This window comes from Procambarus clarkii, chromosome 54 (genome assembly GCF_040958095.1).
Source record: "Procambarus clarkii isolate CNS0578487 chromosome 54, FALCON_Pclarkii_2.0, whole genome shotgun sequence".
Taxonomy (NCBI): domain Eukaryota; kingdom Metazoa; phylum Arthropoda; class Malacostraca; order Decapoda; family Cambaridae; genus Procambarus; species Procambarus clarkii.
In genome coordinates, this window is record NC_091203.1 from 13,803,726 (window position 1) to 13,816,992 (window position 13,267).

General features: G+C 47.7%; 1 protein-coding gene across 1 annotated transcript in view; it reads right to left on the bottom strand.

Annotated features, from left to right (window-relative positions):
• Positions 1-13,252, bottom strand: part of LOC123771386 (lysozyme C) — a 62,941-nt gene extending 49,689 nt beyond the window's left edge. Inside the window, exon 1 of the mRNA XM_045763894.2 lies at positions 13,202-13,252. Within this exon, the coding sequence (XP_045619850.1) occupies positions 13,202-13,230 (29 nt within the window). The 5' untranslated portion in view covers positions 13,231-13,252. The remainder of the gene's footprint in view (positions 1-13,201) is intronic.
• Positions 13,253-13,267: the final 15 nt, after the last annotated feature.

The following is a 13,267-nucleotide window of genomic DNA, read 5'->3' on the forward strand; positions in this document are numbered from 1 at the left end:
TCTCCCAGCTCCAAATCCTCATATCCCAGCTCAATATTCTCATATCCCAGCCCCTGGTCGTCATATATCAGCTTCTTGTCGTAATATCCCAGCTTCTTGTCCTTATATCCCAGCTTCTTGTTCTTATATCCCCGCTCCTTTTCATCATATCCCAGCTCATTCACCTCATGTTACAGCTCATTTTCCTCATATCCTACCTCCTTGTCCTCATATTCTACCTCCTTGTCCTTATATCACTGCTACTTGTCCTCATACGCTAGACCCTTGTCCTGATATCCCAGCTCCTTGTCCTCAATTCCCAGCTCCATCTCCTCAAATCCCAGCCTCTGATCCTCATATCTCAGCTCCTTGTCTTCATATCCCAGAATCTTGTCCTCGTATCCAAGCTGATTGTTCTCATATCTCAGTTCCTTTTCCTCATATCTCAGCTCCTTGTCTTCATATCCCAGCTCCTTGTTGTGATACCCCCAGCTCCATATCCTCATATCCTAGCCCTTGGTCCTCAATTCTCAGCTCCTTGTCCTCATATCCCAGCTCGTTCTCCTATTACCCCAGCCCCTTGTCCTCATATCTTAGGTCTTTATCCTCATATCCTATCTCGTTTTTTCCATATTCCAGCTCCTTTTCCTAATATCCCTGCTACTAATCTTCATATCCCAGCTCCTTGTCCTCATATCCCAGCTCCTTTACCTCACGATACAGCTCATTATCCACATACCCAAGCCTCTTGTCCTCATATCCGAGCTCTTTGTCATCCTATGCTAGCTCCTTGCTCTCATGTTCCAGCTCCTTGTCCTCATATCCCTACTCCTTGTCCTCATATCCTAGATCCTTGTCCTCATGTCCTTGCTCCTTGTGCTCATTCCCCAGCCCCTTTTAATCATATTCCAGCTGGTTTTCCTCATATCCTATCTCTTTGTTCTCATATTCCAACTCCTTGTCCTCATATGCCTGCTCTTGTCCTTATATCCCAGCTCCTTTTCCTCATATATCAGCTCCTTATTCTCATATTCCTCCTCCTTGTCCTCATATCCATGCTCCTTTCCCTCACATCCCAGCTCTTTGTTCTCTTATCCCTGGAAACACAATCCGCAACTGACTCTTTTTTCTGCAAGTTACAACTTGTAATAAAGTTGTTACGTGTTGGCTGAAGGTGTTTATGACGAATAAACACGTTCATAATAGAACGTTGTTACAACTTGCTATATTGGTTGTTATAACTTGTTAGGTGTTAAAACTTGTTTGAACGTTGTACAAACGTCGTAGTTTCGGTGTGGGTTTGGCTGGATTCCAGCTCCTTGTCGTCATATACTTACTCTTTATCTTCATATCCCAGCTCCTTGTCCACACATCTCAGCTCATTGTGCTCATACCCCAGCCCCATGTACTCATTTCCCACCTCTTTGTCCACATATCATAGCTACTTGTTCTCATATTCCAGCTCCTTGCGCTCATATCCCTGCTCCTTGCCCTCATATCGAAGCTCCTTGTCCTCATATACACCACCTCCTTGTTCTCAAATTCTAGCTAGTTGTCCACATATCCCAGCTCCTTCTCCTCATATTCCAGCATTTTTGTCCTCATATCCCAGCTCCTTGTCCTCATATTCCAGTTCCTTGTCATCATATCCCACCTCTTGGTCTTCATATCCCAGCTCCTTGTTCTGATATCCCAGCTCCATATCCTCATATCCTAGCCCCTGGTCCTCAATTCTCAGCTATAGTCCTCATATCCCATCTCCTTGTCCTTATATCCCAGCTCCTTCATCTCACGTTACAACTCATTATCCTCATATCCCAGCTCCTTGTCCTATTACCCCAGTCCCTTGTCCTCATATCCGAGGTCTTTATCCTCATATCCTAGCTCATTTTTTCCATATTCCAGCTCCTTTTCCTCATATCCCTGCTCCTAATCCTCATATCCCAGCTCCTTGTCCTCATATCCTAGCTCCTTTACCTCACGATACAGCTCATTATCCACATACCCAAGCCTCTTGTCCTCATATCCGAGCTCTTTGTCATCATATGATAGCTCCTTGCTCTCATGTTCCAGCTCCTGGTCCTCATATCCCTACTCCATGTCCTCATGTCCTAGCTCCTTGTGCTCATTCCCCAGCCCCTTTTAATCATATTCCATCTCTTTTTCCTCATATCCCAGCTCTTTGTTCTCATATTCCCGCTCCTTGTCCTCATATCCTTGCTCTTGTCCTTATATCCCAGCTTCTTTTCCTCATATATCAGCTCCTTATTCTCATATTCCTGCTTCTTGTCCTCATATCCCAGCTCCTTGTCTACATATCTCAGTTCCTTGTGCTCATACCCCAGCCCCAAGTACTCATTTCCCACCTCTTTGTTCACATATCATAGCTCATTGTTCTCATATCCCACCTCTTTGTCCTCATATCCCAGCTCCTTGTTTTCATATCCCAGCTCCTTGTTTTCATATCCCAGCTCCTTGTCCTCATATCCCAGCTTCTTGTCCTCATATCCCATCTCCTCTTCCTTATATACCAGCTCTTTGTCCTCATATCCCGGCTCCATGTCGTCATATCCCTGCCCTAGTCCTCATATCTCAGCTCCTTGTCTACATATCCCAGCTCCTGGTCCTTATATCCCAGCTCCTTGTCCTCATAACCCAGATCCTTGTCCTCATTTTGCAGCCCTTTGTCTTCATATCCCAGCCCCTTATCATGTCCTATCTCCTTGTCCTCTTATCCCAGCCTCTTGTCATCACATCTCTGCTCTTTGTTCCTATGTCCCAGCTACTTGTGCTCATATCCAGCTCCTTGTCCTCATATCCCAGCTCCGTGTCTTCATATTCCAGCCCCTTGTTCTCTTATCCCTACTCCTTGTTCCCCATATTCCAGCTCTTTGTGCTCATATCCCAGCTCCTTGTCCTCGTATCCCAGTTTCTTGTCCTCATATCACAGCTTTTTGTTATCTTATCCCAGCCCCTTGTCATCAGATCTCTGCTCCTTGATTCTATATCCCAGCTCATTGTGCTCAATATCCCAGCTCCTTGTTTCTTTTATCCCAGCCCCTTGTTCTCATATTCCATCCCCTTTTCCTGATATCCCAGCTCCTTCTCCTCATATCCCAGCTCTTTGTTCCCTTATCCATGTTCATTGATCACATACACAGCTCCTTGTGCTTATATCCCCTCTCCTTATTTTCATGTCCCAGCTCCTCCTCACGTTACAGCTCATTGTCTCCATATCCTAGCTCCTTGACCTCATATCCCTGCTCATTGTCCTCATACCCCAACCCCTTGTCCTCATATCCCCGCTCATTGTCCCCTTTTCCTGACTCCTTCTCATGTTCCAGCTCCTTGTTTTTATATCCCAGCTCTTTGTCCTCATATCCTAGCTCCTTGTCCACACGTCCCAGCTCCTTGTCCACACGTCTCAGCTCCTAATTCTCATAACCCAGTCCCTTGTCCTCATATCCCTGCTTTTTTGTCTTCATGTCCCAGCTTCTTGTCCTCTATTACCAGCTCCTTCTCTTCATATCCCAGCTCGTTCTCATTTGCTAGCTTTATATCCGATCTTTTCTTCATATCCCAGCTCCTTGTCCTCATATCCCAGCTCCTTCTCCTCACATCCCAGCTTCTTGCCCTCTTATCCCAGCTCCTTGTGCTCATATCCCTACACACTGTCTCATATCCCAGCCCTTTGTCGTCATATCCCAGCTCCTTGTCCTCATATCCCAGCTCTTTGTTTTCATGTCCCAGCTCTTTGCCTCATATGTACCACCTCCTTGTCTTCATATCCCAGCTCCTTGACCTCATATCCTAGATTCATGTCATCATTTCCCAGCTCCTTTTTGTCATATCCCAGCTCCTTGTCCTCATATCTTAGCCCCTTGTCCTCATACCACAACCCCTTGTCCTCAAATCCCTGTTGCCTGTCTTCATATTCCTGCTCGTCGTCCTAATATACCAACCCTTGTCCTCATATCCCAGCTCTTTTTCCCTGATATCCCAGCTCCTAGTTCTCATATCCCAGTTCCTTGTCCTCATATCCCAGCTCCTTTTCCTCATATCTATGCTCCTTGTCCTCATATCCCAACACCTTGTTCTCATATCCCAGCTCCGTGTCCTCACATCCCTGCTCCTTGTCCGCATATCTCAGCTTTTTTTGTCCTCATATCCCAGCTTCTAGTCCTCATATCCCAGCTTCTTTTCTCATATCCCAACACCTTGTTCTCATATTTCAGTACCTTGTCCTCATATTCCTGCTCATTGCCCTCATTTTCGTGCTCCTTTTCCTCATATCTTAACTCCTTGTCCTCATATCCAGCTTTTTTTCCTCATACACCAGCTCCTTGTTTTCATATTCCAGCACCTTGTCCTCATATGCCAGCTTCTTGTTCTCATATCCCAGGCCTTTGTGTTCTTTTCCCACCTCTTTGTCCTCGTATTCCAGCTCCTTGTCCTCATATCCCAGCTACTTTTACTCATATACCAGCCCTTGTCCTCGTATTCCTGCTCCTCGTTCCCATATCCCAGGTCCTTGTTCTCATATCCCAGCTCCTTGTTCTTATATCTCTGCTACTTTTTCACATATCCCAGTTTCTTGTCCTCCTATATGTGCTCCTTGTTCTCATATCCCAGCTTCTGTCTTAATAACCCAGCTGCTTGTGCTCATGTCGATCTCTTCCAACTCTTTATAGTCAAACTGGCTTGGCACTTTCTCTTGACCAACCACTTAGGCTGGACGTTCAATCCCTGACCGTCCAATTGGTTGGGCACCATTCCTTTTTCCCTCGCCCCATCCCAAATCCTTATCCTGACCCCTTCCAAGTGCAAATAAGCTTTGTATCAAGAGAGCAGTACATAGTAGAAATGTTGATAAATCTTCTGTTTCCTCTAACAAAGACTGTGGACTCATTGTCCTCACCTGATTGCTGACTGGGCGCCTGACAGCTGGGTGGACAGCGCTTCGGATTCGTAGACCTGAGGTTCCGGGTTCGATCCCCGGTGGAGGCGGAGACTAAATGGGCAAAATGTTTCTTTTACCCTAATGCCCCTGTTACCTAGCAGTAAATAAGAATCTGGGAGTTAGACAGCTGCTACGGGCTGCTTCCTGGGGTGTGTAACAAAAAGGAGGCCTGGTCAAGGACCGGGCCGCGGGGACGCTAAGCCCCAAAATCATCTCAAGATAACTTCAAGGTATCCTGTGAAGCCTCATTTGTATACCAAATTGAGGTATTAATACGTGATTGAAGCAATCACGGGATTGTAATACGTTATTGAAGAAATCACATGATTGTAATAAGTGATTGAATCATTCATACGATTGTTATACCTGATTGAAGCAATCACGGGATTGTAATACAAGAGTAAAGCAATCATATGATTATAAACCGGGATTGAAATATAAACCGGGATTGAAGCAATCACAGGATTGTAATACGTGATTTAAACAATCACATGATTTTAATACGTGCTTGAAGCAAATACATGATTGTAATATGTGAATGAAGCAATCACATGATTGTAACACGTGATTGAGACAACCAAATGATTGTAATTGTCCACATTAACATCCCACAATACTGGCTGTAATGTGTGTGAATTTGTCAGTAAACGTGTTACAATCATTTGATTGTTTCAATCACTTGTTACAATAATTTGATTGTTTCACGTGATTGAAACAATCAAATGATTGTAACACGTTATTGACACAAGCACACATTACAACCAGTATTGTGGGATGTTAATGTCGACAATCCTTGCGTTCAAGACTTAACAGGATAATCTTTTCTTTAGTTTCAAAGCCATTGTAGTGTTGATGATGTCAGGTGTTCGAGGCAGGTATTAAAGGTAGGTATTTGCGGCATGAGTGACGTCACAGAGGCAACACCTGCATGTTGATCATACGTTGGGAGCCTCGCCCATGTCTAGTTCCAGGGTATAAAGACAATGACCTCTCTCACACTCTCTCTCTCTCTCTCTCTCTCCTCTCCTCTCTCTCTCGTCTCTCTCTCCTCTCTCTCCTCTCTGTCTCTCTCTCTCTTCTCTCTCTCTCTCTCACTCTCTCGTCTCTCTCTCTCTATCGCTCTCTCTCTCTCTCATCTCTCTCTCTCTCTCTCTCTCTCTCTCTCTCTCTCTCTCTATCGCTCTCTATCGCTATCTCTCTATCGCTCTCTCTCTCTCACTGGAGACATCTCCTGTCACGCAGGGTGCAGTCGCACCTCCACAGATCTCCAGTATCAGCTATTGATACTGGTAATGGCTCAAAAGGGCCACCACTTACGGGCTATTCATGCTCGTGCCACCTTTTTGGGTGGTTTAATCTTCATCATCAATCAATCATCTCTCTCTCGCTCTCTCTCTCAAGACCGGGCCGCGGGTACGTTGAGCCCCGAAATCATCGCAAGGCAACCTCCTCATCTGAAGAGGTTACCACCTCGAGAGGCGACGTTCATGCTTATAATAAAACTTTATATTGTTTTGTATCTGCAGAATCGAGTTATTAGCTCTTGGACCCCGCCTTTCTAACCAATTAATTTTTCTACTTTTATGGCTACTACATATATTTCTCTTACACACGCACACACATACACACACACACACACACATACACACACACACACACACACACACACACACACACACACACACACACACACACACACACACACACACACACGAAGAAAGCTAGTGGAGCACCTAGAGCGAAAGAACTTTGTAACACAGCATCAACATGGATTCAGGGATGGCAGGTCCTGCCTCACAGGGTTACTTGAATTCTACGACCAGGCAACAAAAATAAGGCAAGAAAGAAAGGGTGTGCAGACTGCATATTTTGGATGTCCAGAAAGCCTTTGATACAGTGCCACACAAGAGGCTAGTGAAAAGGCTGGAGATGCAGGCTGGAGTGAAAGGGAAGGTACTCCGTTGGATACAGGAGTACCTAAGCAACAGGAGACAACGAGTCAGTGTGAGGGGTGAGGTCTCAGATTGGCGAGACGTTACGAGTGGAGTCCCGCAGGGGTCAGTCCTTGGACCTATACTGTTTCTGATATATGTAAATGATCTCCCAGAGGGTATAGAATCGTTTCTCTCAATGTTTGCCGATGATGCAAAAATTATGAGGAGGATTGAAACAGAGGACGATAGTAGGAGGCTACAAGATGACCTAGACAGACTGAGTGAATGGTCCAACAAATGGCTGTTGAAGTTCAACCCGAGTAAATGCAAAGTAATGAAACTAGGCAGTGGAAATAGGTGGTAAGACACAGGATACAGAATAGGAGATGAAGTACCTAATGAAACGAACAGAGAGAAAGATCTAGGAGTTGATATCACACCAAATCTGTCTCCTGAAGTCCACATAAAAAGAATAACGTCAGCGGCATATGCGAGGCTGGCTAACATCAGAACAGCGTTCAGGAACCTGTGTAAGGAATCATTCAGAATCTTGTACACCACATATGTAAGACCAATCCTGAAGTATGCGGCCCCAGCATGGAGCCCGTACCTTGTTCAAGCACAAGACGAAGCTGGAAAAAGTCCAAAGGTATGCACTAGACTAGTCCCAGAACTGAGAGGCATGACTTACGAGGAAAGGCTGCGGGAAATGCACCTTACGACACTGGAAGACAGAAGAGTAAGGGGAGACCATGATCACAACCTACAAAATCCTCAGAGGAATCGACCGGGTAAACAAGGATGAATGTATTCAACACTGGTGGGACGCGAACAAGGGGACACAAAGTGGAAACTGAGTACCCACATGAGCCACAGAGACGTTAGAAGGAACTTTTTCAGTGTCAGAGTAGTTAACGGATGGAATGCATTAGGCAGTGATGTGGTGGAATCTGACTCCATACACAGTTTTAAATGTAGATATGATAGAGCCCAGTAGGCTCAGGAATCTGTACACCAGTTGATTGACAGTTGAGAGACGGGACCAAAGAGCCAAAGCTCAACCCCCGCAAGCACAAATAGGTGAGTATAAATAGGTGAGTACACACACACACACACACACACACACACACACACACACACACACACACACACACACACACATCCCCAGGAAGTGCATCCCAGAATTTCGGCGCTTAGAAGCGTCGTTCATGTGAGGATAGTTCCCCTACATCAGATGAACTGATGCAGGGATGATCATTTTCCCTACTTGCGAAATACTTAGAACGTTCTCCAAGTCTATCAGTACTACTATCGTTGTCTCAAAGATTTGCTGATCGTGCTAGTCTTCTTCTTGTGCAACGTTCCTTAAATGAGGTTTCCTCTCGCTTTATGCAGGTTGGCGTTCAAATCCCCGACCTTCCAAGTCTTATACAGTCATAACTGCTTGGTGCTTTCTCCTGATAGTTCCCTTCCCTTCTGATTCATTCTCCAGGGATTCCAAGCCCTTGTTGTTAACTCCGCCGGCATTCAGTGTGTTCTTCTGAGTGTCTCACCCTCAGGGCTCACCTGAGTGTCTCACCCTCAGGGTTCACCTGAGTGTCTCACCCTCAGGGGTTCACCTGAGTGTCCTCACCCTCAGGGTTCACCTGAGTGTCTCACCCTCAGGGTTCACCTGAGTGTCTCACCCTCAGGGTTCCACCTGAGTGTCTCACCCTCAGGGTTCACCTGAGTGTCTCACCCTCAGGGTTCACCTGAGTGTCTCACCTCAGGGTTCACCTGAGTGTCTCACCCTCAGGGTTCACCTGAGTGTCTCACCCCTCAGGGTTCACCTGAGTGTCTCCACCCTCAGGGTTCACCTGAGTGTCTCACCCTCAGGGTTCACCTGAGTGTCTCACCCTCAGGGTTCACCTGAGTGTCTCACCCTCAGGGTTCACCTGAGTGTCTCACCCTCAGGTTCACCTGAGTGTCTCACCCTCAGGGTTCACCTGAGTGTCTCACCCTCAGGGTAAACCTGAGTGTCTCACCCTCAGTGTTCACCTGAGTGTCTCACCCTCAGTGTTCACCTGAGTGTCTCACCCTCAGGGTTCACCTGAGTGTCTCACCCTCAGGGTTCACCTGAGTGTCTCACCCTCAGGGTTCACCTGAGTGTCTCACCCTCAGGGTTCACCTGAGTGTCTCACCCTCAGGGTTTCACCTGAGTGTCTCACCCTCAGGGTTCACCTGAGTGTCTCACCCTCAGGGTTTAACCTGAGTGTCTCACCCTCAGGGTTAACCTGAGTGTCTCACCCTCAGGGTTACCTGAGTGTCTCACCCTCAGGGTTAACCTGAGTGTCTCACCCTCAGGGTTAACCTGAGTGTCTCACCCTCAGGGTTAACCTGAGTGTCTCACCCTCAGGGTTAACCTGAGTGTCTCACCCCTCAGGGTTAACCTGAGTGTCCTCTCCCTCAAGGGTTAACCTGAGTGTCTCACCCTCAGGGTTAACCTGAGTGTCTCACCCTCAGGGTTAACCTGAGTGTCTCACCCTCAGGGTTAACCTGAGTGTCTCACCCTCAGGGTTAACCTGAGTGTCTCACCCTCAGGGTTAACCTGAGTGTCTCACCCTCAGGGTTAACCTGAGTGTCTCACCCTCAGGGTTAACCTGAGTGTCTCACCCTCAGGGTTAACCTGAGTGTCTCACCCTCAGGGTTAACCTGAGTGTCCTCACCCTCAGGGTTAACCTGAGTGTCTCACCCTCAGGGTTAACCTGAGTGTCTCACCCTCAGGGTTAACCTGAGTGTCTCACCCTCAGGGTTAACCTGAGTGTCTCACCCTCAGGGTTAACCTGAGTGTCTCACCCTCAGGGTTAACCTGAGTGTCTCACCCTCAGGGTTAACCTGAGTGTCTCACCCTCAGGGTTAACCTGAGTGTCCTCACCCTCAGGGTTTCACACTGAGTGTCTCACCCTCAGGGTTCACCTGAGTGTCTCACCCTCAGGGTTCACCTGAGTGTCTCACCCTCAGGGATCACCTGAGTGTCTCACCCTCAGGGTTCACCTGAGTGTCTCACCCTCAGGGTTCACCTGAGTCTCACACTCAGGGTTAACTTGAGTGTCTCACCCTCAGGGTTAACCTGAGTGTCTCACCCCTCAGGGTTCACCTGAGTGTCTCACACTCAGGGTTAACCTGAGTGTCTCACCCTCAGGGATTCACCTGATTTGACCATCGGGAATCCTGCCTAGATGGTTGCTATTATTCAAGTGTTGTAAATGTATAAACAGGTTCACTTCAGCTTCCTGGCCCTCCTGTAGTCCCTTACTACTGTCTGACCTACTGAAGCCTCTTTTATTATGTCTTCAATATTTTTCATTTCCTTCGTATGTACTTGTGGTCGATCTCGAATCCGTTTATGATGAGACGACTTATAATGAATTTTGTAACTAGCTCATCAAGATTGTAACTTCTTTAGCTAAATGAATTGTGGGGTTCAGTCTCCGGGCCCATTATGTGCCTCTGTAACCCTTTCCATTACCGCCCACATGATGGGTATAGGGTGCATAATAAATGAACTAAACTAAAACTTCGCATTTCTCTCGTCCGTATTCTTCATGGCAGTGTTGGGTTCATTGAACAGGCTCTTGCAATCCGAGTTTTGCAGTTTATGCAGTGGAAGGGCAAAAGGTGTTTGCCTTCGGCTTGCTCTTTGATGAACGCTTCAAGCAGTCTATCTTGGATTCTTTTTTACAAATTTCTTGGGCATCTCTTATGTCACAACCCGCATTTCATTGACTGCTGCCTGAGAGTATTTTGTTTCTCTCACAGATCTCACATCATCCTACCGGCTCGTCATAACTGGTTTAGCTCTTCCTTACTAACTTGTAGCATTCATACACTAACTAGTTGTTATTTAATTAAAAAAATTACTAATAACTTAATACTCCAATATCTATTTTTATATTAAAGCTATTAGTTAATGTTTGTAGACTTCCATCTGTTAGGATTGGCGGGGCCCCGTTCCTGGAGGCGGTGACAGGCGAGGTCACTTACCCTAACTGCTTACCAACTGGTTCAGGAGCCCTTATAAGGCAAGTGGGCGAGTTAGAGGCAAGAAGTTGTCTCCCTTGTAACTCATGGTGCAAGGTAAATGAGGAAGCTGGGGTCATATGGGGTCATGAGGAAGGTGGGGGTCGTCTCAGGTCATGAGGAAGTTGGGGTCATGAGGAAGGTGGGGGTCGTCTGGGGTCATGAGGAAGTTGGGGTCATGAGGAAGGTGGGGGTCGTCTCAGGTCATGAGGAAGTTGGGGTCATGAGGAAGGTTGGGGTCGTCTGGGGTCATGAGGAAGGTGGGGGTCGTCTGGGGTCGTGAGGAAGGTGGGGGGTCGTGTCAGGTCATGAGGAAAGTGGGGTCGTCTCAGGTCATGAAGAAGGTGGGGGGTCGTTTGGGGTCATGAGGAAGGTGGGTGTCGTCTGGGGTCATGAGGAAGGTGGGGTCGTCTGGGGTCATGAGGAAGGTGAGGGTCGTCTGGGGTCATTAGAAAGGTGGGGGTCATCTGGGGTTATTAGGAAGGTGGGGGTCGTCTGGGGTCATTAGGAAGGTGGGGGTCATCTGGGGTTATTAGGAAGGTGGGGGTCGTCTGGGGTCATTAGGAAGGTGGGGGTCATGAGGAAGGTGGGAGTCGTCTGGGGTCACGAGGAAGGTGGGGGTCGTCTGGGGTTATTAGGAAGGTGGGGTCGTCTGGGGTCATGAAGAAGGTGGGGGTCGTCTGGGGTCATGAGGAAGGTGGGGGTCGTCTGGGGTCCTGAGAAAGGTGGGGGTCGACTGGGGTCATGAGGAAGGGGGGGTCGTCTTTGGTCATGAGGAAGGTGGGGGTCGTCTGGGGTCATGAGGAAGGTGGGGGGTCGTCTGGGGTCATGCGGGAGGTGGGGGTCGTCTGGGGTCATGAGGAAGGTGGAGGTCGTCTGGGGTCATGAAGATGGGGTCGTCTGGGGTCATGAAAAATGTGGGGGTCGTCAGGGGTCATGAGGAAGGTGGGGTCGTCTGTGGTCATGAAGAAGGTGGGGGTCGTCTGGGGCCATGAGGAAGGTGGGGGTCGTCTGGAGTCATGAGGAAGGTGGGGGTCGTCTGGGGTCATGAGGAAGGTGGAGGTCGTCTGGGGTCATGAAGAAGATGGGGTCGTCTAGGGTCATGAGGAAGGTGGGGGGTCGTCTGGGGTCATGAGGAAGGTGGGGGTCGTCTGGGGTCATGAAGAAGGTGGGGGTCGTCTGGGGTCATGAGGAAGGTGGGGGGTCGTCTGGGGTCATGAGGAAGGTGGGGTCGTCTGGGGTCATGAGGAAGGTGTGGGTCGTCTGTAGTCATGAAGAAGGTGGGGGGTCGTCTGGGGTTATGAACAAGATGGGGTCGTCTGGGGTCATGAGGAAGGTGGGGGTCGTCTGGGGTCATGAAGGTGGGGGTCGTCTGGGGTCATGAAGGTGGGGGTCGTCTGGGGTCATGAGGAAGGTGGGGTCGTCTGGGGTCATGAAGGTGGGGGTCGTCTGGGGTCATGAGGAAGGTGGGGGTCGTCTGGGGTCATGAAGGTGGGGGTCGTCTGGGGTCATGAGGAAGGTGGAGTAATCTGCGGTCATGAGGAAGCTGGGAGTGGTCAGGGGTCACCTTATCTATCAGCACACCTATAGTAACACTAACAATTAACACACCCATAGTAATCCCCTAACAATCAACACACCTATAGTAATCCGATAATAACCAACACACCCACAGTAATCACCTAACAATCAATACCCACCTAAGTAATCCCTAACAATCAAAACATACCCATAGTAATCCCCTAACAATCCAACAAACATCCATAGTAACCGCTAACAATCAACACACACCCATAGTAATCCCAAAATAATCAACACACCCATAGTAATACCCTAATAATCAACACACACCCATAGTAATACCCTAATAATCAACACACACCCATAGTAATACCCTAATAATCCATGCACCCATAGTAACACCTTAACAAACAACACGCCCATAGTAATCTCCTAACAATCAACACACGTATTGTGTTGATCTTAACACCCATCTTAACAATCAATACTCCCATAGCACCCAACACACCCCATAGTAATCCCCCTAATAATGAACACACCCCATAGTAATCCTATAATAATGAACACACCCCATAGTAATCCCATAATGATGAGCACACCCCATAGTAATCCTCTAATAATGAACACACCCCATAGTAATCCTATAATAATGAACACACTCCATAGTAATCCCATAATAATGAACACACCCCATAGTAATCCACACACCTCTATAGTAACTACAGAACAATGTGGTAACATGACTAACCTCATCTCTGACCAGCGGGAGCGACACATCCACACGCCTCGGAGCCTCCAGGCCGACTGATAGGGC